This window comes from Panthera leo, chromosome B4 (assembly GCF_018350215.1).
Source record: "Panthera leo isolate Ple1 chromosome B4, P.leo_Ple1_pat1.1, whole genome shotgun sequence".
NCBI lineage: Eukaryota > Metazoa > Chordata > Mammalia > Carnivora > Felidae > Panthera > Panthera leo.
The window spans coordinates 67,780,709-67,807,402 of NC_056685.1; the positions used below are offsets into that span (position 1 = coordinate 67,780,709).

The following is a 26,694-nucleotide window of genomic DNA, read 5'->3' on the forward strand; positions in this document are numbered from 1 at the left end:
TTTGACATGACTTATATTATGGTTTTACAAATTAAATACCTTTCACATTGGGTTTAAACAGACATTGTGGATTGTCCAGAGAATAAACAAGCTATGTCATCTCTAATTCCTATTCGGCTCTGCAATGCAGCACATTCCCTTGGAGGAGATAACAAAAAGTAAAGATAAAAGAAAAAAATGAGGACTATGAAAACCCACCAATCAGACTATAATAACCCACCAATCAGATATAGTTTATGGAAGATACTTGGACCTTCTGTAAAGTGGCCATTTCTACACTTACCATGGACTGAACGAGGTTTTACTTTCAGAGCAGACAGATTATATGTAGGAATTGTACATGTTTTAAATGCAAACATGCATTGTGAATGAATCATGCAGTAATAGCATATAATCAATGACATTTAATAAATATATCAATGAAATGCGTTTTTTAACAGGATAAAGATTGGTCTATTAGCGTTGAACTTCGTCCCTGTCCAAATGGTCAGTCAGGAACGTGCTTAAATAGTGTTACACTCCTCTTGAATTCGGTGAGTAGTCTACTCCCTAAAGTTTATCCAGAGCAAAATAAAATCAATTACTTCACAAATTCAGAATTTTTGTGGTAGAAGAGAGGCTTTACTCTGTAAATTGAAATAACAAGTGATATTGTACAGAAAATTGATAATGTCCCTGGAAGAGGTAGATACTTCTAAGGATCCTTAAGTACATAAAAGTTATCATACGTATACAACTAATGCACTAATTACAGATCAACTAATGTGCTTATTAAATTATTAAATTCTGTGGGCCATTTAAAAGGCAATTATATTTGTTTAGAATTTCATGTATTTGGAAGTGACATTGTAAAAGGAAATAGACCTAAATGGTGAGGGAGGACATTGAGACTTGCCTTTGGTACTTAGAAGGCTTTTGACATTTAGAAATTTAAGTTATCTTCTTGAGTTTCAGTTTCCTCATCTACAAATTAGGGATGGAAGTTCCTTACAATCCTTCTCAAAGAATTGGTATAAGAAGCAATGAAAAAACATATGAGGAGTGCTTAAAAAATGTTCTATATTTTAGATATTAAAAACTAATTTAAGGAGTGCCTGGGTGGCTCAGTCAGTTCAGCATCCAACTTCGGCTCAGGTCATGATCTTCCCGTTCATGGGTTCAAGACCTGAGTCAGGCTCTGTGCTAACAGCTCAGAGCCTGGAGCCTGCTTCAGATTCTGTGTCTCCCTATCTCTCTGTCCCTCCCCCGTTAGCACTCTGTATCTGTTTTTATTATTAGTAAATGATAATTATTATTTATTTATCATCATCATAGTAATTATATATAATAAAAATATAATATTATTTTATTTGTATTTTATTTATTATTAAAATAATAAAATAAAATTAATCTAGTAAAATTAAACACTTTATGGCATAAAAATGAAGGTGCATATATTGCATTAAAATGAATTAGTATTACAAAATAACATGAACTAACAATTGTTTTAAATATCAGTCTATTTCAGTTGACAAATATATATTCAATAGAGATGGAACAGTCACAAATGATAAGATTAGAAATCAAGGTTATTATTATTCAGGTAAGTTTAATAAATCCACTTAAATGTAAGATGCATTCACTTATTCAATTTTTAAGGATATCAAATGTGTGTTTTTTAACACATATGAAAATATAAAACCATTTTAATGAATTAAAAATTGTTCACTATTTAAATTATTACTCTTAATGTTAATAACTATTTTAACAGACCAAATGCAGATCTTCAAAGCATCTTCCTCATACCTTCAAGTAGAAACAAACTTTCATGTAAAGATGCAGATACAGATTGTTCCTGTGATGCAATTATATGTTTCCATGCCACCCAACCAATTCACAGACACTGTAGGTAAGTCCCCTGGATATGTTTTTATTTCCAAGGTTCTAATGTTACTATCACTTATTTTAATTTTCAATTGTTTCTCAATTACTGACATTACGCCATAAAGCATTTTTACTTAATATTCCTTTCAATATTGCAGTCAAACAGTTTCAACTTACAGTAAAGATGGTTTTATTTATTACAAAATCTATTCCTAAATGGTTTTCCACAAATTTAAGGTTTTTAAATTAAGGCGTTTTAAAGTCAGGTTTGATAAGATAGGATATATATCACTTTGCTAATGTAGATTATCAGAGCTTTTGCCTGTAGAAGATGAAAATATTATACTTAGACATCTTTTGAATATCAAGTTTCAAACACAAACTACATTACAATTTGTCTTCCTGCTGATAGATCACATGTTCTTATCTTTCACTGCTGTTTTCTGTCATAGAAATCAGCTCCCACATAGTGTCATGGATGTCAGATAAAACAAAACAGTGGCAAATCCCACAGCTACTAATTTCAAAAGTCTAAGCTTTTGCACCATGTCTTTACTTGAAAAGGTGACTTATTTATACATAGGGAAAAAAATGTAATCCCTGGATCCAGATCAAATGCATATGGCCCTTAACATGATTCAACTCTCCACACTACAACTGAAAATGTGCAGTCCCAAACATCCTATTTGAAAGCATGTTTCCCCCCACCTTGTCAGAGGAGGTTAAGTAAGCTATAGTGACAAACAGGAAACACACAATATTTATGGAAAATAGTGTCTCAGTGCTCCTGGTATTTGAATAAAATGGGATATTAACCTGAAGTGTCATGAATTTTGCTTGTATGTGTAAAGACTAACCAAGACATACACGCTCAGGTAGCTTCTATGTGTTTTGATTTGAGTGAAGAACTGAATATGAGGTGAGACTATGAATCCAAAAAGGTGAGTAGGTGAGGAAATGTCAAAATTTGTTCTGTGCTCTATACAGGACTCTGTGGTTCCTACAACAACAGAGCAGAGGATGATTTCATATCAAGTCAGAATATATTGGAGAAAACGTCTCAGGCATTTGCTGATTCTTGGGAAATGATGCCCTGTCCTAAAGGAAACCCCACTTCGTGCATCAGTATAGAAAAAGGTATTGGTAATTGAACATTAAACTCTGTGATTAAATATTTGGTACTAGGAATTGTATACTTATTCTGTTAATAATATGAGACTCTCAGATAATCCTGCTTTTAGCTAGTGCTTGTTTTACTGTACCTGTTTTACAGGGAACAGCGGAGAAACAGTCTGGCTGGCTGAGAGCGCAACTAGAAAACACATCTTTCATTGGGGAGAGGGATCAACATATTTGTCTTTTTCTATACCCATTCTTTTCCTTCTTTGACAGTTTTCTCCATAGCTATAGAATAGTAGGGTTAGAGGAAATTTTACAGATCATTTCATTTATTATTCTTACCCTTTATTTTAGGCATGGAAATGATCATTGGTTGAAAAAATGAGACTCCCCCAAATTGCTCAGCTACTTAACAATAGAGCTGTAGCTAGATCCACATCTCCTAACTACTGCTATCATGTCTGTTGATTATACCAACCCCCAAATACAGATCTTACGAGGAGAACTTTATACTTGTAGGATTCAGCTCATGTTTTAGCTTACCGAAGATTTCCATAAATATTGGTTCCATTTATTCCCACAAACACTCATGAAGAGCACGGACGTAGTTGTTATCTCCATTAAGGTTGATGTTGATAATGGACTCCAGATAGAGTGTACTTAATAAGGGTTAAAGATGAATCTGTGACCCAAGTATTTTATTTTTATTTATTTAATTAAAATATTTTTATTGAAGTACAGGTGACACCCAATGTTACGTTGATTTCAGGTGCACAGCATTGTGATTCTACGAGTCTATACAATATGTCATCTTACCACAAGTGTAGCTACTGTCTGTCACCATACCATGTCATTACAACACAACGGATTACATCCCCTATACTGCACCTTTTATCCCTGGGACTTATGCATTCCATAACTACAAGTCTGTATCTCCCATTCCCCTTCACCCATTTTGCCCATCCCCCAATCTCCTTCCCCTCGGGCAAACATCAGTTTGTCCTCTGTATTTATCGGTCTGTTTCTGATAATTCAAGTATTTTGAATCAAAGACTTGCTCTGATTTTTCCCATACTTAGTGTTGTTGATTTTAACAAATACTTTATGTTACTTCTTTCGTAAATAATGGAATTCAACGGAAAGTAAGTTAAAATATATTGTTTATATGTTAATCAGTTGTCTCTAAATTAATCTCCATATTTGAAGCAAATGTCTGAGTAGCTTTTGACAATATTTAAAAATTACAAAGCAATTTCTTTTGAAAGTTTCATCTACTTGTTTTGACTAATGAAAGGGGTTGATAGAAGCATTAACATCCACATGGTAATATGCATTTGAAGGTTCAATTTTCATGTTATTTTGTTTTGCACGTGTTGCAATGAAAATAATTAAAATGAGAATAAATGAAAACAAATGTATATCTCATAAGAACCCAAGCCAATTTTTGTTAAGGAGACTATATTAACACTTTTGAGAGCTATATAAATTAACTATTTCTATTTTCAATCTTTTGTATTTAACTTAAAATAAAATACAGAAAATGAAACTGCTGTAATAAGCTGTTAGTAATATTAACATAAAAAATGGTAATACCTGGTTACAAGTTTGTCAAAATTTTAGGAATAATTGGCCTCAATGTCCTTTTATTTTTATTTATTTTTTAAATGTTTATTTATTTATTTTTGAGAGAGAGCGAGAGCACAAGCAGGGGAGGAGCAGAGAGAGAGAGAGGGACACAGAATCCAAAGCAGTCTCCAGACTCAAACTCACAAATCATGAGATCAAAGTCAGATGCTTAACTGACTGAGCCACCCAGGCACACCTAGAAACAATTGGCCTCAATGTCCTCTTAATAGATTAAGTCAGCTTCTTTATTGCATCCTGGTGACAGTAACTTTTAAAAGCCAATTGAAAGATGGTTAAAAAAATTAGCAATCCTTCTTCTAGTCACTGACATCATCTTTAAGTATTTGCAAATCATTGAGCAAAGCATTTGTTACTCAGATGTTATTTTTGTGAACTTCATTTTCTGTTAATTTAATACAAGAAGTGATTTACGAAGCAACCAAATATCAATTCAGCCCGTAAAAAATAAAATGTGTGTTTGAATTGTTGATACTGCTTGTCCTAAAACTGACATGATTATTGTGGCAATGGGGCGAGGTGGTGCTGGTGTTGTGATGATTTCATTTACCCACTTGCTATGTACCTGAATAAATAATCTGGTTCCCTTAGTCCCATTTTTTTTTTTTTTTTGGTAGAAATTGCATTTTGCAAACAGGTTAACTGATTTAGTACAAATATATGAAGCTAATAAAGATTTTTCCACTTATTCCAGTTATGGAATAAGTAAGTCATTGGGTTGAAAGGAACAGCATAGGGAATATATTCAGTGGTATTGGTATTGGAATAGCATTGTATGGTGACAGATGGTAACTACACTTGTGAATGCAGCATAATGTATAGAGTTGTCCAATCCCTATGTTGTACACCTAAAACTAGTGTAATATTGTGTGTTTGTACTTCAATTTAAAAAAAGAAAGATTTTGCCTCTTAGTTTAAGGTGTTTCTGGTTATATCATGCTATTTTTGTATATATTGATAATAAGTTAGATATGTTCTAGCAAAAACATTTTACTGTTTAACTTTTTAAAGTTTATTTATTTTGTGGTGGCCGGGGGTTGGGGGTGCAGCGAGGGGCAGAGAGCAAGGGAGAGAGAGAATCCCAAGCAGGCTCCATGCTCTGCTCAGAGCCTGATATGGGGCTCTATCTCATGATCCTGAGATCATGACCTAAAGCAGAATCAAGAGTTAAGCTCTTAACCAACTGAGCCACCCAGGTGCCCCGCAAAAACACTTTAAACACACAATCACACATTTTCAATTAAAAATTATGACATTACTGATACTAATTTTGAGTGCATTAAATTTCTTCCAGAAAGATATGCTGAAAAGCACTGTGGAATTCTTCTTGATTCAAGTGGGCCTTTTGCTTCCTGCCATCCAATTGTGAATCCTAAACTATATCATGAGGTATGTGAGGGTCTAAGATTAACAGCTCTTTTTGCAAACTATTCTGATAATATCAATAGAAGCCTGTAGACATTAAAATTTTTCAAATAACAGGCACTGTCAGTACATTAAGACATAGCTTTAAACTTAACATTATTCAGTTGTTAGATATACTAATTAAAAAAAACATTACTGGCAAATAAGTTGGAATGAGAAAAATCTTTTTTTTTAATATTTATTTATTTTTTTGAGAGAGAGAGAGAGAGACAGAGCGTGAGCTGGGGAATGCAGAGAGATAGGGAAACAGGCCCTGAGTTGTCAGCACAGAGAACGATGTGGGGCTCGAACCCACGAACAATGAGCTCATGAACTGAGCTGAAGTTGGACACTTAACCTACTGAGCCACCCAGGCACCCCTGGAATGAGAAAAATCTTGAATAAATAAGTTCCTCTTTCTGAGTTTTCTAAGTTTGTGGAAAACTTAGTTAATAATTGATTTACTACTTTGCGTATTTCAAAAGGAAGTATTTCCCAAAGTTCAAGACAGATTATTTTCAAGGAAGAAGAGTGGTTATAAACTGAATTAAGATACCCAGTTTACCTGTTCTTGTGAACATTTTCATAAAGTAATATGCATTTATTTCTTACCTTAAAGGAATGCAAAAAATACACTTGCACTTGTGACAACAGTGAAGATTGTTTGTGCACGATTTTAGGCAACTATGTAAAAGCGTGTGCTGAGAAAGAAACATACATAGTGGAATGGAGAACTGGACGATGTGGTAAGCAGGACAGGGGCTTTAGATGACTCCCTTCTCACTTTTACTATAGTGTGTGTGTGTGTGTGTGTGTGTGTGTGTGTCTGTGTGTGTGTGTAGTTTAGAAACGTATTTACAAACTTGTACTTGGTTCTTTCAAAGATGATTTCCTGTTTTTTTTAAATATGTTTGAGTTATCCATGCAGTTTTACTTCTTGATTCTTTGATCTTGATTTAAATAAGAACAGAATATATACGTATTTATATATTAACATGGGTTTCTGTTCAGTTATTATATGCTGAAATTTAATATTTCAACTCCTACTACATTTTGAAGTGTTAAATATTAGTGACATTTTTAAGAAAATAAAAATAACTAAATTAGGAGTTCAACTATCATATTTATTGAATCTTGCATTTTTTTTTAACATATTTATTGTAGTATTTGAATATGACTTCAGAAAAATATTTGGCTTACCCAAAAAAAGAAAACTTTATAGAAATACATGTCTTGTAGATCACAATACCTCATAGCTCATTTCCCATCAAAGGTCTGTCAAGTTCACTTCCGAAATTTCTCTCAAATACGTTCGCATCTCTCCATCTCTATGGCCACCAACCTACTTCAAAAAAAAAAACACCTCTTTTTTTTTTCTCCTGGGTTATATCAATTGCTTCCTTTAATATCTACTTTTTCTACAAAGAAGTCAGGATAATCTTTAAAGTAAAACCAACTAAAACTAACCTGATCGGGGCGCCTGGGTGACTCAGTCAGTTAAGCGACCAACTTCGGCTCAGGTCATGATCTCACGGTTCATGAGTTTGAGCCCGCGTTGGGCTGTGTGCTGACAGCTCAGAGCCGGGAGCCTGCTTCAGATTCTGTGTCTCCCTCTCTCTCCACCTCCCCTGCTCATGCTCTGTCTCTCTCTGTCTCTTAAAAAATAAATAAATGTTAAAAAAAATAAAAAAAAAAAAACCCTAACCTGATCATTTGATATTTCAGTCTAAAATGAGTCAATGGCTTCTCATTGCTCTAAGGCTAAAGAGCAAACTAAGAGGGCCCTGCAAGTTCTAATCACTGATTTTGTGTCTGGGCTTATACCTTCTACTCTTCTTGCTCTTTGAAAGAATTTCCCTGTCTTCTGACATAGGCTGTTCCCCAGGCATAGAATTACCTTTCTCTAGGAAGCTTTCCTGCTCTACATGGACTGCAAGCTCCCAGTTGTACATACTTAGAGCTTCCCATCTTGCTTCTTTATAGCACGTGCCACAATTGTCCTTTCCCCAGAAATATAAGTCACATGATAGCAGTGTATTTCCTATCTTGTTTATGGGCTTTATCCCCAGCAGAATATGTAAACATATAGTAGGGACTCAATATTGACTGCAAATAAAAAAAAAATGAAAAATACCAGTGAACAGCAAGTAACTTTTTCTTGACCATTCATAACCTCAATTGTGAATAATTCACTATAATATCTATAAACATCAAGATGAAATAGAATTGCTACTTTTCCTGGATGAATACATATTTAATATTTTTTATTCCTATACCAACAGATCACTCTTGCCCAAGTGGCCTGGTTTTCAAGTACAATGTAAAAGCCTGCAATAGTTCTTGTCGATCATTGTCAGAGAGAGATAGGAGCTGTGATGTAGAAGATGTTCCAGTTGATGGATGCACTTGCCCTGATGGAATGTACCATAATAATGAAGAGAATTGTGTTCCAAAATCTCAGTGTGACTGCTACCTAAATGACGAGGTCATACAACCAGGCAAACTCATCCATATTGATGACAATAAATGGTATGGAAATTGCATATATACTTGTTATGACTTTGAAATCAGGGGACTGTCCTTTCCAGAGAAATAGACGTCTCCTAAAGTCTTCTTTAGACCTACCACATTTTTAAATTTGTATTTCTTATTAAAGTTAGTTATTGCTCGCTTTAACCTGATGTGCTCACTGCATCATAATGGCTCTAACTGATTTATTCTACTTTTGTTTGATTTCAAATACCAATATAAAAACATTCTAGCATGCCCTACATACAGAGGATACAAAAATGATTTTATATTCAAACGATGCTTTCTAGTTGTCTCTCAGCATTCACCATTCAACAAACACTTATTAAATAGATATTTGCCATGTTCCAGGCCTTGTGCTGAGGGCTAGAATTACAAAGATGAAGGAACATTGCCTTTGTCTCACAGAATGAGCAGGGTGCTCGCTTTTGCAAGGTTTGTATACTATAATATGGTAGCAGAAAGAGCCAGTTAGTGCCTGAGCAGATAAGAAGAACTTTTCAGAGGAGACTAGCACTTGAATTTTACTAGGATTTGAAACTTTTTCCAGACAAAATTGGGGTAGGAAGAGAGATTTTCAATAGCGTAAACAGAACACACTAACATAGGAAATGCTTGAAAAGTATTGTGCATGTAGGTTCTCGTTGGGCTGGAAAGGATTGGGCTGGAAAAGTAGACTGTGGTCAGGCTGTACTCAAGAATTTGAACTAAGTTCCTGGGCAGTAGGAGAAGTTGAAGAATTGTGACTTTTTGTAATGGCTAAGGAGATTGTGATTCTGCACTTTTGGGCAAAGTAATTTATCTTTATCTTTAATTCCATAGGCAGAGGTAGCAATTCTTAACAATGTAGCTGTAAAAATGAAGTAGCCATTCCAAGAAATTTTGGATACACCTTCTCTCTTTTCTTTGGTTCCATGAAACTATCATTTAGAAATGGATGATTTTTCTTGGCCATTTAAAAGGAAAGCATAGGTAAAAAACTCCTTCTATTACAGCACACAAGACATTGGTTGGGGTTTGATCATGATACTTTCTCTGTAGATGTTGAGGAATCAGTAGGTAGATTACCTTTTTAGTGAAACCTGGGCTACCGCCTCCAAATTATGGTCCCTTTATCATTACCCTATTTCAGATCCCCATCACTACCATGATGGTTAAGTTGGCTGCTCTTTGCCCTGTCTCTGTGTCTCATATTTCTTGCACTACCTCTATAATGACTAACGTGAAGCATTATTCTGATTGTCCCACTTACTTGCTCAGGAGCTTTAATGGTGACAGTTGCCTGAAGAATAGATGTAAGCTTGCACGTCATTTAAGACCATCCAAAATCTGGCCCTGCCTTGCTTTTACCACTTCTCCATATCCTGCTTACTGCTTTCTATCCAAACAAGTCATTGGAACATACCTTGTTGTTTCCTGCATCACAGCTTTGTATCTTATGAGCAGTTATCTGTTGGATCTAATTCATCCATCAAGATACAGCCATCCTTTTCATGTGTTCTCTGATATCCATAGAACCTTGCTTGTATATTCCTATAATATGCACAAGGCTGCATGTTATAACTGGGTGCGTGTTATTTCTGGGCAGTGTGCCTCATCCATCTACTTGGATAAAACTTGTGAATGAGGGGTAAAAGTTTCTCTAACAGTGTATTAAGAAGTTGTCATTGAAGTTTGATGTTTAAATGTAATTTTCTTCTATTTCCAGTGTCTGTCGGGATGGAATTCTTCTTTGCCAGTCTCCCATTGATTTAACCCTACGTAAGTGTTGAAATCATAACTTAAGTTTACAATATCTACTTGGGTTCAACGAAGCACATCAAGAGGCCCTTGATTAACAACTTCCTTCATCCTGCAGAGAATTGTTCTGGAGGGACTGAATTTGTTGACTGCAGGGACCCGAAGGCACAGAGAAGAGTTGACAGTACCTGTAGCACTCGGAACATACCTAGTTTTGATGTAAGGAACATGGCTTTGCAGTTAAACTTTTTGAAACTTTTCATTGTGTCAGGACAGAAGCCAACCAAAACATCAGTGAAAAAGAATTCGAAGGTCATATTTATTGTGTGTTATTTTGACTTGTCAAATGTTGGCTCTAAATGGATACTTGGTATGTATTTATGCATGGTAAATGGATGCTGATAATGTGACATGTTACAGCAGCACCTGATGATGTATATTTTATATTTGTTCCCATAGGAGAACTTGCCTTGCAAACGTGGGTGCTACTGTCCAATTGGCATGGTTCGAAATTCTAAAGGAAACTGTATCTTTCCTGAAGACTGCCCATGTTCTTTTGGTGGACAGGAGTATGACCAGGGAAGTGTTACCTCGGTTGGCTGCAACAAATGGTGCATAATAAAGAATTACTATAGGGGTACCTGGGTGGCTCAGTTGGTTAAGCGACAACTCTTGGTTTTGGCTCAGGTCATGATCTTGCATTTTGTGGGTTTGAGTTCTGCTTGGGTTCTGTGCTGACAGTGTAGAGTCTGCTTGGAATTCTCTCTTTGTCCCTCTCTCTTTGCCTCTTTCTCCGTCTCTCAAAATAAATCAACTTTAAATTAAAACCTTAAAAAATAAAAGACTATTTCATATGTTTTGGATATTAGAAAGTATAGTCTGCTCTTATTTTATAGGAAAGAAGTCATCATACTTTGAGGTATTTGAAGAATAATGGTCAAATAGAGTTAAAATGCTATTTTTTAAATAGAAACTATTATTTTATTTTTTATTGAAGTATTGTTGACATACAATATTTTATTAGTTTTAGGTGTACAGCCTAGTGATTCAACAATTGTATACACTATGCAGCACTCACCACAATAAGTGTTGTTACCATCTGTTGCCATACAAAGTTATTACAATATTATTGACTATATTCTCTAGGCTATATTTTATGAAATAGAACCTTTATTTGACATTTTCTATGGTTAACATGATATAATGAAGACAACTGCCAAATTTAAGTCAATACAAAACAAGGTTTTGTGCTTCTTTACAAAAACATTGTGAGAATGTGAATCTTGGCATAATATAATTACCTCACTCTATCATTTTTTTTCTTTTAGTACTTGCATAAAAGGGTCTTGGAGCTGTACACACAATGAATGTCAAACCACCTGCCATATCTATGGGGAAGGTCATGTTAGAACTTTTGATGGAAAAAGTTACAGCTTTGATGGTCTCTGCCAGTATTCATTTCTTGAGGTAATTACTAGTGTGTTTTATCACAATTCTTCTATACTTAATAATTATTATTTATCTGCAGATGCTCTCTGGAGAATTTTATTCTCAAAATGTGAAATTTAAACAAATGGCCCCTTAAGTCTTTCTCAAAGACAGTGCAATATAACAGTATCATGCTGACTTGGGAGGCGGTAGGTCTAGATTTCAATCTTGGCTCTACCCTTTCACTGATGTGTGACTTTGGGCACATTCCTTAAGCCCTCTGTGTCTCCGTTTCCTTATCTATAAAATGGGGATGGAAACAGCTCCCTTGAAACCGAACTTGGGCAAATATTTGAGCACATACTAAGTGCTCAATGAATGCTAGATATTTAACAACAGTGGTATCAGCAACGACAGTTACCACTTTATGAGTGCTTCTTTGCCAAAGCAAATTGATTACATTTAATCACTGCAATACTCAAAGACTGATATTATTATTCCTATGATGCAGATGAAGAAATTGAGGCTTAGAGAGGTTAAGCAACATGAACTAAGTAGAAAATGTCGTATTCAAAACCAGATCTGTGTGATTCCAGAGTTCACACTTGTTACATGCTGCTAAGCTGCTTCCTAAAAATATCTAATTTCCTGAAATTTGGATTGTTTTATGCTTTAAATTTATATTGTTTTATATTTATGCACATTTCATAAAAATCGGTGAGGGGAAATAAACAACTTTATCTAGTTATGTACAGAGCCTAGAAATAAATCAATGATTATAAGCCATGTTATATAATTTAAATACTTATGTAATATGTCATAATTCTAAACTTTTATAAAATATTACAAAAGGACCGAGTGAAAGTAAATTAACTAGGTTGGATTCAGCCAGGGAGGGCTACCTCTCCATATATGCAGTTAAATTATTGTCTTCTGGACATTCCATAACACAGCATATGGTAATTTATTGAGTTTAAGGTATCACTGTCTAAGAATTCTTTGTCTGATGCAAATATTGTAATTGAGTTCCACGTCCCTGATATTTATAAAGTATTATGATAATTTACTTTTAAAGGATTATTGTGGTCGTGAAAATGGCACATTCCGTCTCTTAACTGAAAGCGTCCCATGCTGTGAAAATGGGCTTACATGCTCAAGAAAAATCATAGTTGCTTTTCAGGTATGGTACTGTTTCTCTTTATATATTTTTTCTCTCAGATTATGAGTGGCCAGATAAAACTGATGTTATCATAAGTCTGTCTTTTAATTTATAGGATCAGAATGTTGTTCTGCATGATGGGAAAGTAACAGCAGCCAAAACTACAGAAAGTAAGGAATGTGAAATCAATGGAAATACATATTCTGTACATACTGTTGGCCTGTACTTGATTCTGAAATTTTTGAATGGAATAACCATAATTTGGGACAAGAATACAAGAGTTTCTGTTATACTGGATCCACACTGGAATGTATGTATATCACTAATAAGTGATTAACGGGGAAACAAAATAATTTCTGTTTCTGAGAAGTAGAGACAATTCATCAGTGGGAAGTGAGAGAGTGGTAGTTTCTTTCATAGAATAAGCCTTCCACAACTGTTCAACATTATGATGAAATAAGAAATGTAATCAAAGATGATAGGACCTGGTGAAAACTAAATGCAATAAACCTGAAGCGTTCTAGTTTAACCATATTTGGTTACTTGAGATTATTGCATAATACGATTTTAAGGTAGCTGGTGAATATATAGAATTAAATATATTTCTTAGAACAAAAATTCTAAGAGCCTAAGAGTCTACTCACGTATGATTTGAAGCTAGTGAATATAATTATTTTTTAATAATTCTTAATGCATTTATCTTATTTGATACTAGATCATTTTGTGATATATGATATCTTGGGTTAAACAGTACCAGGATCTTATCCACAGATTTTAATTTCCTTCTAAAATTTGGAATTTAAAATGGATTTATGGTGGGGGTACCTGGCTGACTCGGTCAGCAGAGCATGTCAACTCTTGATTTCAGGGTTGTGAGTTTAAACAACATGTTGGGTATGGAGCCTACTTAAAAAAAAAAAAGGGGGCACCTGGGCGAGTCAGTGGCTTGAGTGTCTGACTCTTGATTTTGTCTCAGGTCATGATCTCATGGTCATGAGATGGAGCCCCGCATGGACTCTATGCTGAGTTGGAGCCTGCTTAAGACTGTCTCTCCCTCTCCCTGTGCCCCTCCCCCTGTCACGTGCTCTCTCTTCAAAAATAAAATAAAATACAAAATAAAATAAAATAAAATAAATAAAATAGATCTATGATACTATAAATGATCATAACATCTTTACGTTTCTGTCTCTGTATACCACTATAGTGCAACTCACTTGTTAATTTTCCCTTCTGATCTCATCTCTTCATGTATCTATATCCCTACTACAACCTACTTGTTAACTTCCCTTTCGGATCTCTACAGGGCAAAGTATGTGGTCTTTGTGGAAATAACAATGGTGATCTCAAGGATGATTTCACAACACGATATTCATCAGTAGCTGCTGGAGCACTGGAATTTGGAAATAGCTGGAAAACCAGTCAAGAATGTTCAGACACAGTAGCTCAAGCTTTCCCGTGTGACTCAAACCCGTACTGTAAGGCCTGGGCTGTGCGGAAATGTGAGATCATCCGGGACAGCACCTTCAGAGACTGCCACAGCAAGGTAGTATGGCTCTGAGAGCAGGGACCTGCACAGGCTTTGCTCCCAGAGACTCATGGGCCGTGTTCTCTAGGTGGACCCCAATGCCTACTATGATGCATGCATTGAAGAAGCCTGTGCATGTGACATGGAGGGGAAGTACCTGGGATTCTGCACAGCTGTGGCTATGTACGCAGAGGCGTGCAGTGCGGTTGGAGTCTGTGTCAGGTGGAGAAAACCAGAGCTCTGCCGTAAGTGAGGTCCATGTGTTGTTCTTATAAAAGGTAATTAGATAGCATTGTTTTGTTAGGTGATCAATCTTCTTTCCATGTTTTCTATAAAATACATACTCTTGTGCCTAGAAAGTTTTCAAAACATGTTAATATGTTTTGAACATGAATGGGAAAAATCCCTATTTTTTAAAAGTATAGCACCTGGCACACTACATCAAATTCAGTTGGAGTTTCTGAAGTTCTTATAACGGGAGAAATTAAATACTGATGGAAAGTATCTCTTATTCATACTTAGATGAACAATGAATTGTTTACCTAACTTGGTGTAGCCATATATCCTTGAACATTTACCTCATCTACTTTGGGTTCAAGTCCTTACACATTATCTTAAAAACGTTTATAGAGCCCTAGTCTTGATACATATATTGATATATATGGAATGTGATAATTTTAGTAGAAATCAGCTCTTTCCCTTCTAATGGAAAGTATTACGAGAGAAAATATGACAATGAGAAATATTGACATTGAATCCACATTTTATTCTTTATTATGCAAAGTGTTATATTGAAATCTTTAGTTACCTCATTCAGGAACTGTTATTTACACATGAAAGGAGGCTCCTTTTCCCAGAGATTTATTTTTGCAATTTAGTCTTGAACAGTAAAACTATGAATCTAGACTATGACCTAAAATACCTTAAAATGGGAAAATTAGTGTTTACTTTTCTACCCCAAACCAACTTTGTGAGGTGTCAAAGAAAAGTGCTGTTTTGATCCTATATGCTCCCCCTCCGTTTTTTGTGAGCTATTTTGGCTTATCTGGCAATTTGGATAAAGCCAAAGGAACCTGATAAGATAGAATGACATACGCTAGGTCTGTTTATTTGTTAATATCATTCAAAAATGCTTTGGAAAGGGAAAGGTGAAAATTGTTACATAATAGATGGAAGTAATTTGATACAATTAAATTACAGCTGTCTACTGTGATTATTACAATGCCCCTGGGGAATGCAGTTGGCACTATGAACCTTGTGGTACAGTGACTGCAAAAACTTGCAAAGATCAAGTTATTGGCCAGAAATTTTCTGCACTTTTAGAAGGTAAGGTAAATTTTAGTAATATCCATGAAGTAGTGCAAATTATATTGATATTTGAATACTGAAAATGTTATTTCTGCCAATTCAGAATCTTACATTTTACTATTTATTTATATATTCATTCATTCATTTACTTGATGTTTATTTATTTATTTTTGATGGTGAGGGGAGAGAGAGAGAGACAAAGAATCCCAGCCTGGCTTGGTACTGTTCCTGTAGAGCCTTACACAGGGCTCCATCTCGCAAACCACGAAATCATGACCAGAGCTGAAATCAAGAGTCAGATGCTTAACCCACTGAGCCACCCCGGTCCTCACATTCTGTACTTTAACGAATAGGCATTTATACTTGTTATGACATTAATATTTCTACATAAGAAACATTTTCTCTAGGGGCCCTTGGGTGGCTCAGTTGGTTGAGTGGCCAACTTCGGCTCAGGTCATGATCTCACGGTTTGTGGGTTGGAGCCCTGCACTGGGCTCTCAGGTGACAGCTCAGAGCCCGGAGCCTGCTTCAGATAATGAGTCTCTCTCTCTCTCTCTCTGTCCCTCCCTCGCTCATGCTCTGTCTCTGTCTCTCTATCTCTCAAAAATAAATAAACATAAAAAATGAAACATTTCCTCTAGACATATATTATCTGTTTAATAAGACAGACAAGCAGTGGGGAGAATGCAGTGCTTCGGTCCCATTGTCAATTTTTATACCTTTCATTAGACAATATAGTTTGTTGAGAATGTAGTTTCAGAATGCAATGTATTATATAGTCCAATTAACTATATCCCACCCGTCAACAGCACTTTCTTCTTAGCATTTCATATCTTGGAAAGGAAGAAGTGGCAAGAAAATAAGAAGATGCAGTAACTTCCCAGAGTCACCTCTGTGTTAGATCCCAGTCTCTGGGATCTTTTCAGCTCATTTCATTATGACACCTGGATCTTCCTCTATCCTTACAAAAAATAGATATTTAGAATTGGCATTCACTTTTCAAGATATGTATTTATCAAAGTGTTGTATTACATTCAACATCATACCATCATTAAAGTTGCAAATTATTTTAAAATACTTCAGGAAACATTTTAGAAAAATAAATCAGTGAAAATGTATAAGTTCTCAGTTCTTAGGTTGATATTCCATTGCAAGAAGATCTGAATCCTGTACAATTTATATGTTTTTATTAAGAGCTGCTATTATCTACTTCAGTTCATGTAGGCATTTAAGTAACTTTACAAATATATAATGCAATGTGACAAGTTTCTGTAAACAGAAATGAACCATGGGTCATCTTTCATACAGGATGTTATGCTAAGTGCCCAGATAGCGCTCCTTATCTGGATGAGAACACCATGAAATGCGTCAGTTTATCTGAGTGCAGCTGCTTCTATAATGATATCATACCAGCAGGTGGAGTGATTCAGGATAACTGTGGAAGAACATGGTACATTCTCTATTAACTTTCTAAGAAGCAATTCTGTTCCTTGCATTTTCATTTATAAAAAAAAATTAAGTGTACATGTATAATTTTTAGCTTTCCTATTTCTAAATGATAAGGCTAGCATTAGGTTCAATTTTCTGTCAGTAATGCTAGTTATTTCATATTTTCAGTAAATCCATATGTCAACAAATGGCTTGTTAAATCTTATAATGAGGAAAACAGGAACAGAAAATGTCACTTGTAATTTTAGGTAAAAAGAAAGTTTTAATTCTATAAATGCAAGATCATGTTTACAGGCTTCAGACAGTGACATGGAAGCAAAGAGGAGAAGTCTCTACAAGAGCAGCATGGCCAAGATGTCAGGTTTAAAGCTGAAAATGTAAGAACTAACTGTACAGCTTGACTGCAAAGCATTTTTTTAGGTGTCAAGAACACTGCAGTGAAATGATTAGGAATAGTGGTACAGTACACCAAAAAATAAACGTCCTTTGGGGAAATGATTATTTATTGTTCCCTTATTTGGTATTGTTTCGATTCTCATGGTTAGACTATTTTTTGTTTCAAATTCGGGAGGTGTATGCCAGTAGGAGTTAAAATTTCAACCTCATTTTTTTTTTTTTTAATTTAACTTTCAGCTATTGCATCGCAGGAGAGTTGGAGTGCAGTGGTGAGTCTTTGCATTTTATTCTAATTGAATTAGGGAAGACAAGGTATGGGGTTTGGGATCCTTTCAGATCATCAACAGCAAAAGGAGTAGGTACTTAAGGCTTAAACTGTTCCCCCCTCAGTGGTTTGGACAATTCCATTGCTGTGTATTTGTTCATGTTGTGTCATTTCAAAACCAATGCTGCCAAGGCATTTCCAACAACTAGCAAGTAGGTAGTCCTCCTGCTGCATGGAAGCCCTTGCCTATCTGTAGGCTCTGGGAATTAAGGCAGTAAGACATCACTCAAAATAGATTCATGAAGGGATGGAGCTGAAAGGTCAGGATTAGATAAGATAGAATTAAATAATTGAGGGAACACTCATGAGCAACAAATCTTAAAGATGAATCTCAATAAGCTTTAAAAAAATATATGAGCTACTCCCTGGTTTGTATTAGAAATTGCAGGGAGTAAAATAAACAAGATACAAATAATTCATTGGCAATTTGAGATTTTAGACTTTTTCACCCTTTTTCATTCTTCGCAATAATAGTAACTTATGTTTATTTCAGAAACTGCTCCTACAAATTCAACATTCACAGGTAAAATCATCATGGTTTTCTTTTTTTAAAAAGTTTTAAAATGTTTATTATTTTTGAGAGAGCGAGAGCAAGAGAGGGAGACACGTAATGCTAAGCAGGCTCCAGGCTCTGAGCTGTCAGCACAGAGCCCGACACAGGGCTCGGACTCGTGAACCATGAATCGTGACCTGAGCTGAAATCTGACGCTTAACCACCTGAGCCACCCAGGTGCCCCAAATCATCATGGTTTTCAATGTGTAGCTCTGATTTCTTTTTGTGGATAATCCTTTACAGTTTCACATCAGTCTATGCCAGTGAAAAATATGGTGGTAAATCTGATACAAAAATTTCAAATTAGAATGAACAGTTACTAGAAAATCTGTCAAAATGTTATTTCATTTTACTCTAGTGTATTCAGCTAGGAATATGATTAGAACATATATTAGGTAATGTATGCTTATTAGTTAAATATCATCATCCAAAGCTTGACATTTTTAGATAATAATTGGAACATGTGGAATGAAAATGAGTTAAATGTGGTCTCCCATGGAGTAAAATTTTAAAATCATGATTACACCGGGAGGTAATTTAAAAATATAGAAATAAAAAGTTACTTTCTTTTTCTTAACTCTTATATTGGCTGTAAGCTCCAAGGATGTTTCAGTCACGTCCACTCAGGAAGAGCGCTGACAGAATGCAGTCTAATTTTAGCTTTGGGACTTGCAACTTACTGGCAATATAAGCATAGTTAGAGTTGCTGCAGTGCACTTAACCGTATTCCTGTTCTGTGTGATTCAGGGGGAATTTTATTTCCTGTAGACTGATATTCAGAGATATCAGTGAAGAGATCGTGAAGTAAATTGGAAGCCTTATATTTTGATACTATATTTAAAGTTGTGTTATTGTCTGTAAAATGCTATTTAAATTTTTAGTTATTATTGATAACTTACTTACAGCTAAGGTATCCCACGTCAGGGTTCTGAACTTTATTTCTTGGTCCTTAAATAGGCCTTATAAAATTCCTGTGAGATTTTGGTTAAATGATAAAAACAGGAAAAATTACTTTTGGGTGGGGACATACAATAAATATATAGAATTATTTATGTTGATTTATTTTTTTTTATTTAAATGAGAGATTATTTTGTCACTTAACCTCTGAACACAGGTTTAGAAATTTTCACTTAGTTTATGGTAAGTGATTTTTTAAACTAAATTTCCTGGTAAAATTATCCAAGTAATTTACTTTTCTTCAATAATTTCTTCCCTACACAGTTTCAGCTACAACAGCTACCTCCATATTAAGCACCGAAGCAGGTAAAAAAAAAAAAAAAAAAAAAAAAAAAAGTTTGCCTTTTAGCTTCTAAATCAGCAGCAAGGTGAATTTGCAATGCAGCAATTTGGCCCTTTTTTTCAAATTTGTCATTCTCTATTTATTTCCTAAATGCCAGATAGCAGGGTCTACATCCAGTTGTAATATTAGTGAAGAGCATCTTCCCTATTCAGAGGTTATGCATCCTAAAAAGAACATTCTCCGTACTAATTTGGAGAAAGTGAAGAAAATTCTACTACTGAAGAGCATTCTACGTTAAAGTCTTTAAAAATGATTTACAACTTATCCTTTACTAATATCAAAGAATCTCAATGTTAATTGAATGATTTGTAGTAAAGCAATAGCCTAAGGACTACAAAAAGTGTTTTGAAATGTGTGGACATCTGATTAATACATTTAACTGTTACATTTAATCATTTATTTGCATTAGACATATATATAAACACATCTCTAAATAAATACTTTTAATTTTGTCTTTTAACACAATTTTAACATACATTTCCAAATATTTGCCTCCTTCTTTGTATAGCAATAACATTGGTAACCAGGAGCTCAGGTGCAGGTAAGCCATAATCTTCACCCACAACTTAATCAAGAGGGCATTTAAAAAAAAAAAAAAAAAAAAAACAACCCAAAAAACAAAACTTCTTTTTGCACTATTATATCTTTCTAATGACATTTTATGGGGACTTTTGTTTTGTTTTGTTTGTTTTTAAGAATGCTTTAGAGGAAGACCTTGGAAAAAATGTTATGCAAAATGATGTTTTCTTGACCTTTTACTTGTGGTCTATGGATTTGAAAGCTTTAATTTTATACTTTAACATCTATCCACCTATATGATTAAATTTCTTTGAAACATTAATTTCAAGTTGACCCATTTTATACATGACCATAGATGTTCTCAGAAACATAATGTTCCCTCTGTGCAAAACTAATTATTTTCCATTGTTTTCTCTAATTCAGCAGCTTCCATTCCAGTGATTACAACATCAAGCAGCGAAACAATAGGTGGGTGAATCAGAAAACTTGTAAAATGACAATGCAGGGTTTTTTTTACATATATTAAACATTTTTTTTTAACTTAAAGCCTATTTTAATCAATATACCCACTTGTTTATATTTAGGACTTTTTCTTCCCCACCTGAATACTTTCACTTTCTCCTATTATTTATTACTTTCTCTATTAAAAAAATGGATATATATTTACATGCATGATATGTTTTGAGGTAAAATTGACACATACCATTATATTAGTTGCCGGTGTACCTCATAGCAACTTGGTATTTATATATATTGCAAAATGATCACCATGATAAGTCTAGTTTACATCCTTAAAGTCTCAGACTGTGTTTTGCCCTACCTGTATTCCCAAATGCACCTAGTTCCAAGCTATGTAATAGTTATCATTCATTAAATATTTGTAGAATAAATGAATGACTCTTCTTTTTCTCTGTCCCAAATTTATAATTCAGGTATTTTTTTAGGGCGGGGGGTGGGGGCAACAGAATTTCTGGTGAAGGTTAGACTATTGGTTAGCTATTATTGTATTGAAACTCTTACAGTTTATACATTCATTCATTGCAGCTAATCTTCTTTCTATAAAATGCAAATGTACACTGCAAAATCAAGACTACTTTTGGATTTTAATTTTATATCATGATATAGAATTACAACTATAATTTTGGGTATTTTGTAATTATCAGTAGTGTCTGATTTATTTGGTAATTAATATATTTTTTATATTCAAAGGGCAAATATACTTCTTAAGTATCAGCCCATCATAGTATGGAATATCATTAAAAATGCCTAAACTAACATGTTTAATTTTTGTCAAACTCTCTCTCATGTTGCATGTTATTAGCAACACTAAGCACTACTGACTTGCTCAGTGTAAATCTTGGAAAGACTGACAGGTTTTAGAAGTATTTTTCTCTATTCTACAAGTGTAAGTGTATTTCCCAAGACATAGTAAAAATTTCATCCCCAAAGTCCTTCTATGTTGTTTCTTATACTGCAGAAAATTTTTCTGGCCATGTATTATTTCAGTCATTAGCAATGACTAAACTTCTAATTCTCATCCCACTTCTGTTTCCATGAAGATTAATTTCATTTTATATAGCTATCTTTTAGTTAAAATCATTTGTTCAGCTATTAAAACTTTTGAATATTGTGACCATTTAAAGAAATAGAACTACTCTTGACTATGGATTTGATGCATTGTACAGTTGTGCATGAGTCATAAGCAATTTTGATAACTATTTCAATGTAAAGATGTTATCTGCATCCTATATCACATCCTATATACACAGGATAGGATATTCTGAGTATCCTATACTCAGAAATATGAAAACTGGATTGATTTTTGTTTAGTTTATACATGTATTTCCTTTCATTGTTTTTATATCCCCAAGAATTCAGTTTTGAACATAATATTATGGAAATTTCATTTTGTCGACACTTTGTATTATAGCAAGCAAATTTTTATATAAAACAGCAGGTCATGAATAGATTACTGAAGTAGTTTTTGTGAGCAACGGATGAAATTGTAGATGTAAAATGTTTAATTAACCTTAAAACACTACAAAAATTTCATTAATTATTTTCACCATAGTATTTAAAAAATCATAAATCTAATGTATAGTTGAATTGTAGGAGAGATTACCTGGCTGATTTTTCCCCCCAGAATTCATGAGGTATTAATTATAATTTATGCTTAGCCTTCCCAAATCCTAGTGTTTTATTTCATTTCATTGAATTTCTAGTTAGGTATTTCATGTTCCAGAAGTATAATATTAATAATTTACTAAAATGCCACTTTAGTACTATTTTGTAAGAAATAGCTAATAACAACTTTTTAAAAACAATTTATTTATTTTTTAATTTACATCCATGTCAGTTAGCATATAGTGCAGCAATGATTTCAGGAGTAGATTCCTTAGTGTCCCTTATTCATTTAGCCCATCCCCCCTCCCACAACCCCTCTAGCAACCCTCTGTTTCTTCTCCATATTTAAGAGTCTCTTATGTTTTGTCCCCCTCTCTGTTTTTATATCATTTTTGCTTCCCTTCCCTTATGTTCATCTGTTTTGTATCTTATAGTCCTCATATGAGTGAAGTCACATGATATTCGTCTTTCTTTGACTGACTAATTTTGCTTAGCAAAATACCCTCTAGTTCCATCCATGTAGCTGCAAATGGCAAGATTTCATTATTTTTGATTGCTGAGTAATACTCCATTGTATGTATATACCACATCTTCTTTATTCATTCATCCATCGATGGATATTTGGACTCTTTCCATACTTTGGCTATTGTTGATAGTGCTGCTATACACGTTGGGGTGCATGTGCCCATTCGAAAGAGCACACCTGTATTCCTTGGGTAAATACCTAGGAGTGCAATTGCTGGGTCATAGAGTAGATCTATTTTTAATATTTGAGGAACCTGCATACTGTTTTCCAGAGTGGCTGCACCAGTTTGCATTCCCACCAGCAGTGCAAAAGAGATCCTCTTTCTCCAATATCTTTTGCCAATATCTGTTGTTGCTTAGCCATTCTGACAGGTGTGAGGTGATATCTCCTTGTGGTTTTGATTTGTATTTCTCTGATGATGAGTGATGTTGAGCATTTTTTCATGTGTCGGTTGGCCATCTGGATGTTTTCTTTGGAGAAGTGTCTATTCATGTCTTTTGTCCATTTCTTCACTGGATTATTTGTTTTTTGGGTGTTGAGTTGGATAAGTTCTTTATAGATTTTGGATACTAACCCTTTATCTGATATGTCATTTTCAAATATCTTCTCCCACTCTATTGGTTGCCTTTTAGTTTTGATGATTATTTCCTTTGGTAATAACAACTTTAAAGGAGGGTTTACTCTATTCTAGTGATTAGATACACTTTTTCATTCATTATCTCATTAAATCTCAACAATTGCCTGATTAAGTAATATTCCGTGGACCCCTCTGTCTTCATCATTTTGCAGGGAATGAGATACAAAGAGCTTAAATAATTTTTCCAGAGTTATGAAGATCAGAAGAAAAGGAATTTTCTGGTGTGATACAGAGAGAAACTAGCATTGTTTTTCTTTTCCTTATCATCCATGAAATACAGAAATTATTATCAGAAATTATCATTTCAAAGACATAAATCATTAAGGTCGCCCCAACATTATTCTAAAATCAGGAGACAAAAACAATTTTTTATGTTAAAATTGTCCAATTGTGCCACAAATTGTATGTGTTTTAAATAAATTTAGTCAAATAATCCCAATACACAGAAAACATTGCTTATCAAGTTATCAAATTATTGAGACATTTTCAGCATTCGTTAATAATGTATGTATAGCTTATCTTGTTGCTGGAATAAATCTGTAAATGCTTTTTTCCAAGATGAACTGAGGCAGACAAAATTTTGATTATTAATTAAATCTCAATTTTAAGTGAATGGTAGTGGTAAAACTTGATTTAAATTTTAGCTTCTCATTCACTGTCCCATATCTTTTCTGAGACTATGCCTATATCATTTATATCAAGAGGAATTTAGAAGTTACTCAAGTAATAACTTATTTAGTTTCCCCAAAAAAAGCTGTGACTGGTAGGCTTGGCTCATACCTCTCATTCATCTTGGTGGATTTGATTAACTGGACAATCATAAATTGTCTACGTCAGCATGTGCTATAGACTCCTGGACTGGGTACAAAATATTCGGAATAAAATGGAAGTTTCTGAATTTTAACAACCATAAGAGACAACATGTCCATTTACCCCCAACTCAGGAATCATAACAATGTATATGAAGTGAGGATGTCACTCAGAACAATCTTAGAAAATACTAGTCATATGTTTACCGGGCATTTTATTTTGAAGTTCTAAAAGGAAAACAAAAAAAGCCAAGCCTGGTGATGTTGTTTTTCATTTTCCATGTAAGAATAAGACTTTTCATTTTAAGACATACCAACATATGTTTCCTTTTTAAACTGGTTTTTTCTAAATTCATCCAATAAGCATCATAATATAGTAAAAATAAAACCGCTTATAGTGTTCGCCTTTTGAACACTTTTAAAAGAAATACATTCTTTTTGTGGAGTAGTTGCCTTACAAATTGTAGACTTGAAAGCTACATTCCACTTCTTTTACTGACGTCCATGGTTTAAAAGTTGAACAGCATTTGACAAACTGGGATGAATCCATAGCTACATAATGATTTTTTGTTTTTCAGCTTTCTAGGGGTGAACTGCTTGATCAGTGATGAGAAAATGGGTGCTGAAATATGGGTTTCGTCCTCATCACTGGCAAAGTTTCTTGTTACTTTCTAAATATAGTATACATCAACTAAAATATTTAAATAGCTACTTAAAAGTAAAAGTTTAACATTTTCCAGATATTATAGCTAGGAAGACACATCATTTTGAATATGTACTGTCTCTTCATGAACTCTTGGAAGTAGGTAGAAGGATTTCATTCTTAGATATGGGAACCCATTTCACCCAGAATTTTGGTTTATAGTCTCAGTGTTCTAAGTGTAGTTTCATTTTGGATAATATGTTAGTATGTTTGAATTGAACCAATGTGATTCATGGGTCGATTTAATTTAGTCAAAGCTTTTCTACTTTTATTTTCTACTTTGTCTTAAGATTTCAATTTACAGTTATAAAATTTATAGGTATAAAAACCTATATTTCTTGAACACATAGGTAAGGCTTATTTTTATCTTTTTAAATGTTTATTTATTTTTGAGAGAGAGCATGTGTGCTTGCACACAAGTGGAGGAGGGGCAGAGAGAGAGGGAAATAGAGGTTCCAAAGCAGGTGCCACACTGACAGCTGAGAGTCCAATGTGGGTCTCGAACTCATGACCTGAGATCATGACCTGAGCCAAAGTCGGATGCTTAACCAACTGAGCCACCCAGGTGCCCCACGATTGATTGACTGATTTTTTACATGTTCATTTATTTTTGAGAGAGGGAGACAGAGGATCTGAAGCAGGCTCCTCACTGACAGCAGAGAACCCGATGCAGGGCTCGAGCTCACAAACTGCAAGATCGTGACCTGAGTGAGCCAAAGTCAGACACTTAACTGACTGAGCCACCCAGGCGCCCCAAAATTTATTTTATTTTTTTGAATATAATTTATTGTCAAATTGGCTTACATACAACACCCAGTGCTCATCCCAACAAGTGCCCTCCTAAATGTCCATCACCCATTTTCCCTCTCCCCACCCCCCCATCCACCCTCAATTTGTTCTCTGTAATTAAGAGTCTCTTGTGGTTTGCCTGCCTCCCTCTCTGTAACTTTTTTTTTCCCCCTTCCCTTCCCCCATGGTCTTCTGTTAAGTTTCTCAAGATCCACATATGAGCAAAAACATATGATATCTGTCCCAAGATTTATTTTTTAAAAGAGACTGGGCAGAAGGGCAGCTGTTGGCCATTGTCTTGCTCAGTGGGTGAAGTAATTTTGATCAAGTACTAGATGAAATACTTCCCTGAATCAAGTACTTTTTACTGACCATTATTATTTTTTAATCTATAACTTGAAAAGATTAAACAAATTATTTTAAAGTTTCTTTCCATAAATTTAAATGACATTTCTCAAGTGGATGGAAGGCCAGATAAGAGAAGTGACTAGGTCCTCAGGAGAGGGATTGATGATTTATTTGATTTTATATTCAAGCATCTTGTATAGAAGTTATGGTATGATTATACTGTTGCACATTTCTTTGAGTTAAATAGCATAGGAGTGAAGTGTACTTTTAATTAATTTAGAAAAACATTGAAGATAACTTTAAAATCACAAGGGAAGCAATTTGCAAAGCTTAAGCTTTTCTCCATGCATTATATATCTATTTTTTTTTTCTATACAGTAAATGCTTTCAAAGGGTTAAAATATCCTGAGAGATGCCTAGCCAACCATTCCAATAAGTATGTTAGTTTTAGAAGAAATATTATGCAATTATGGTTTTTTTCCTGTTGAAATTGACAG

General features: G+C 34.4%; 1 protein-coding gene across 1 annotated transcript in view; it reads left to right on the forward strand.

The window, feature by feature from the left end:
* The window catches only part of MUC19 (mucin 19, oligomeric), a 139,253-nt gene that overhangs the window by 46,719 nt on the left and 65,840 nt on the right, over positions 1 to 26,694 (forward strand). The window contains exons 22-43 of the mRNA XM_042948292.1: positions 441 to 533; positions 1,498 to 1,582; positions 1,751 to 1,888; positions 2,851 to 3,000; positions 5,921 to 6,015; positions 6,650 to 6,776; positions 8,313 to 8,559; positions 10,268 to 10,320; positions 10,418 to 10,518; positions 10,759 to 10,910; positions 11,628 to 11,766; positions 12,803 to 12,907; positions 13,002 to 13,196; positions 14,190 to 14,429; positions 14,500 to 14,656; positions 15,612 to 15,737; positions 17,028 to 17,169; positions 17,802 to 17,833; positions 18,383 to 18,412; positions 19,664 to 19,705; positions 20,251 to 20,283; positions 20,685 to 20,729. Of these exons, the coding sequence (XP_042804226.1) occupies positions 441 to 533; positions 1,498 to 1,582; positions 1,751 to 1,888; positions 2,851 to 3,000; positions 5,921 to 6,015; positions 6,650 to 6,776; positions 8,313 to 8,559; positions 10,268 to 10,320; positions 10,418 to 10,518; positions 10,759 to 10,910; positions 11,628 to 11,766; positions 12,803 to 12,907; positions 13,002 to 13,196; positions 14,190 to 14,429; positions 14,500 to 14,656; positions 15,612 to 15,737; positions 17,028 to 17,169; positions 17,802 to 17,833; positions 18,383 to 18,412; positions 19,664 to 19,705; positions 20,251 to 20,283; positions 20,685 to 20,729 (2,527 nt within the window). The remainder of the gene's footprint in view (positions 1 to 440; positions 534 to 1,497; positions 1,583 to 1,750; positions 1,889 to 2,850; positions 3,001 to 5,920; positions 6,016 to 6,649; positions 6,777 to 8,312; positions 8,560 to 10,267; positions 10,321 to 10,417; positions 10,519 to 10,758; positions 10,911 to 11,627; positions 11,767 to 12,802; positions 12,908 to 13,001; positions 13,197 to 14,189; positions 14,430 to 14,499; positions 14,657 to 15,611; positions 15,738 to 17,027; positions 17,170 to 17,801; positions 17,834 to 18,382; positions 18,413 to 19,663; positions 19,706 to 20,250; positions 20,284 to 20,684; positions 20,730 to 26,694) is intronic.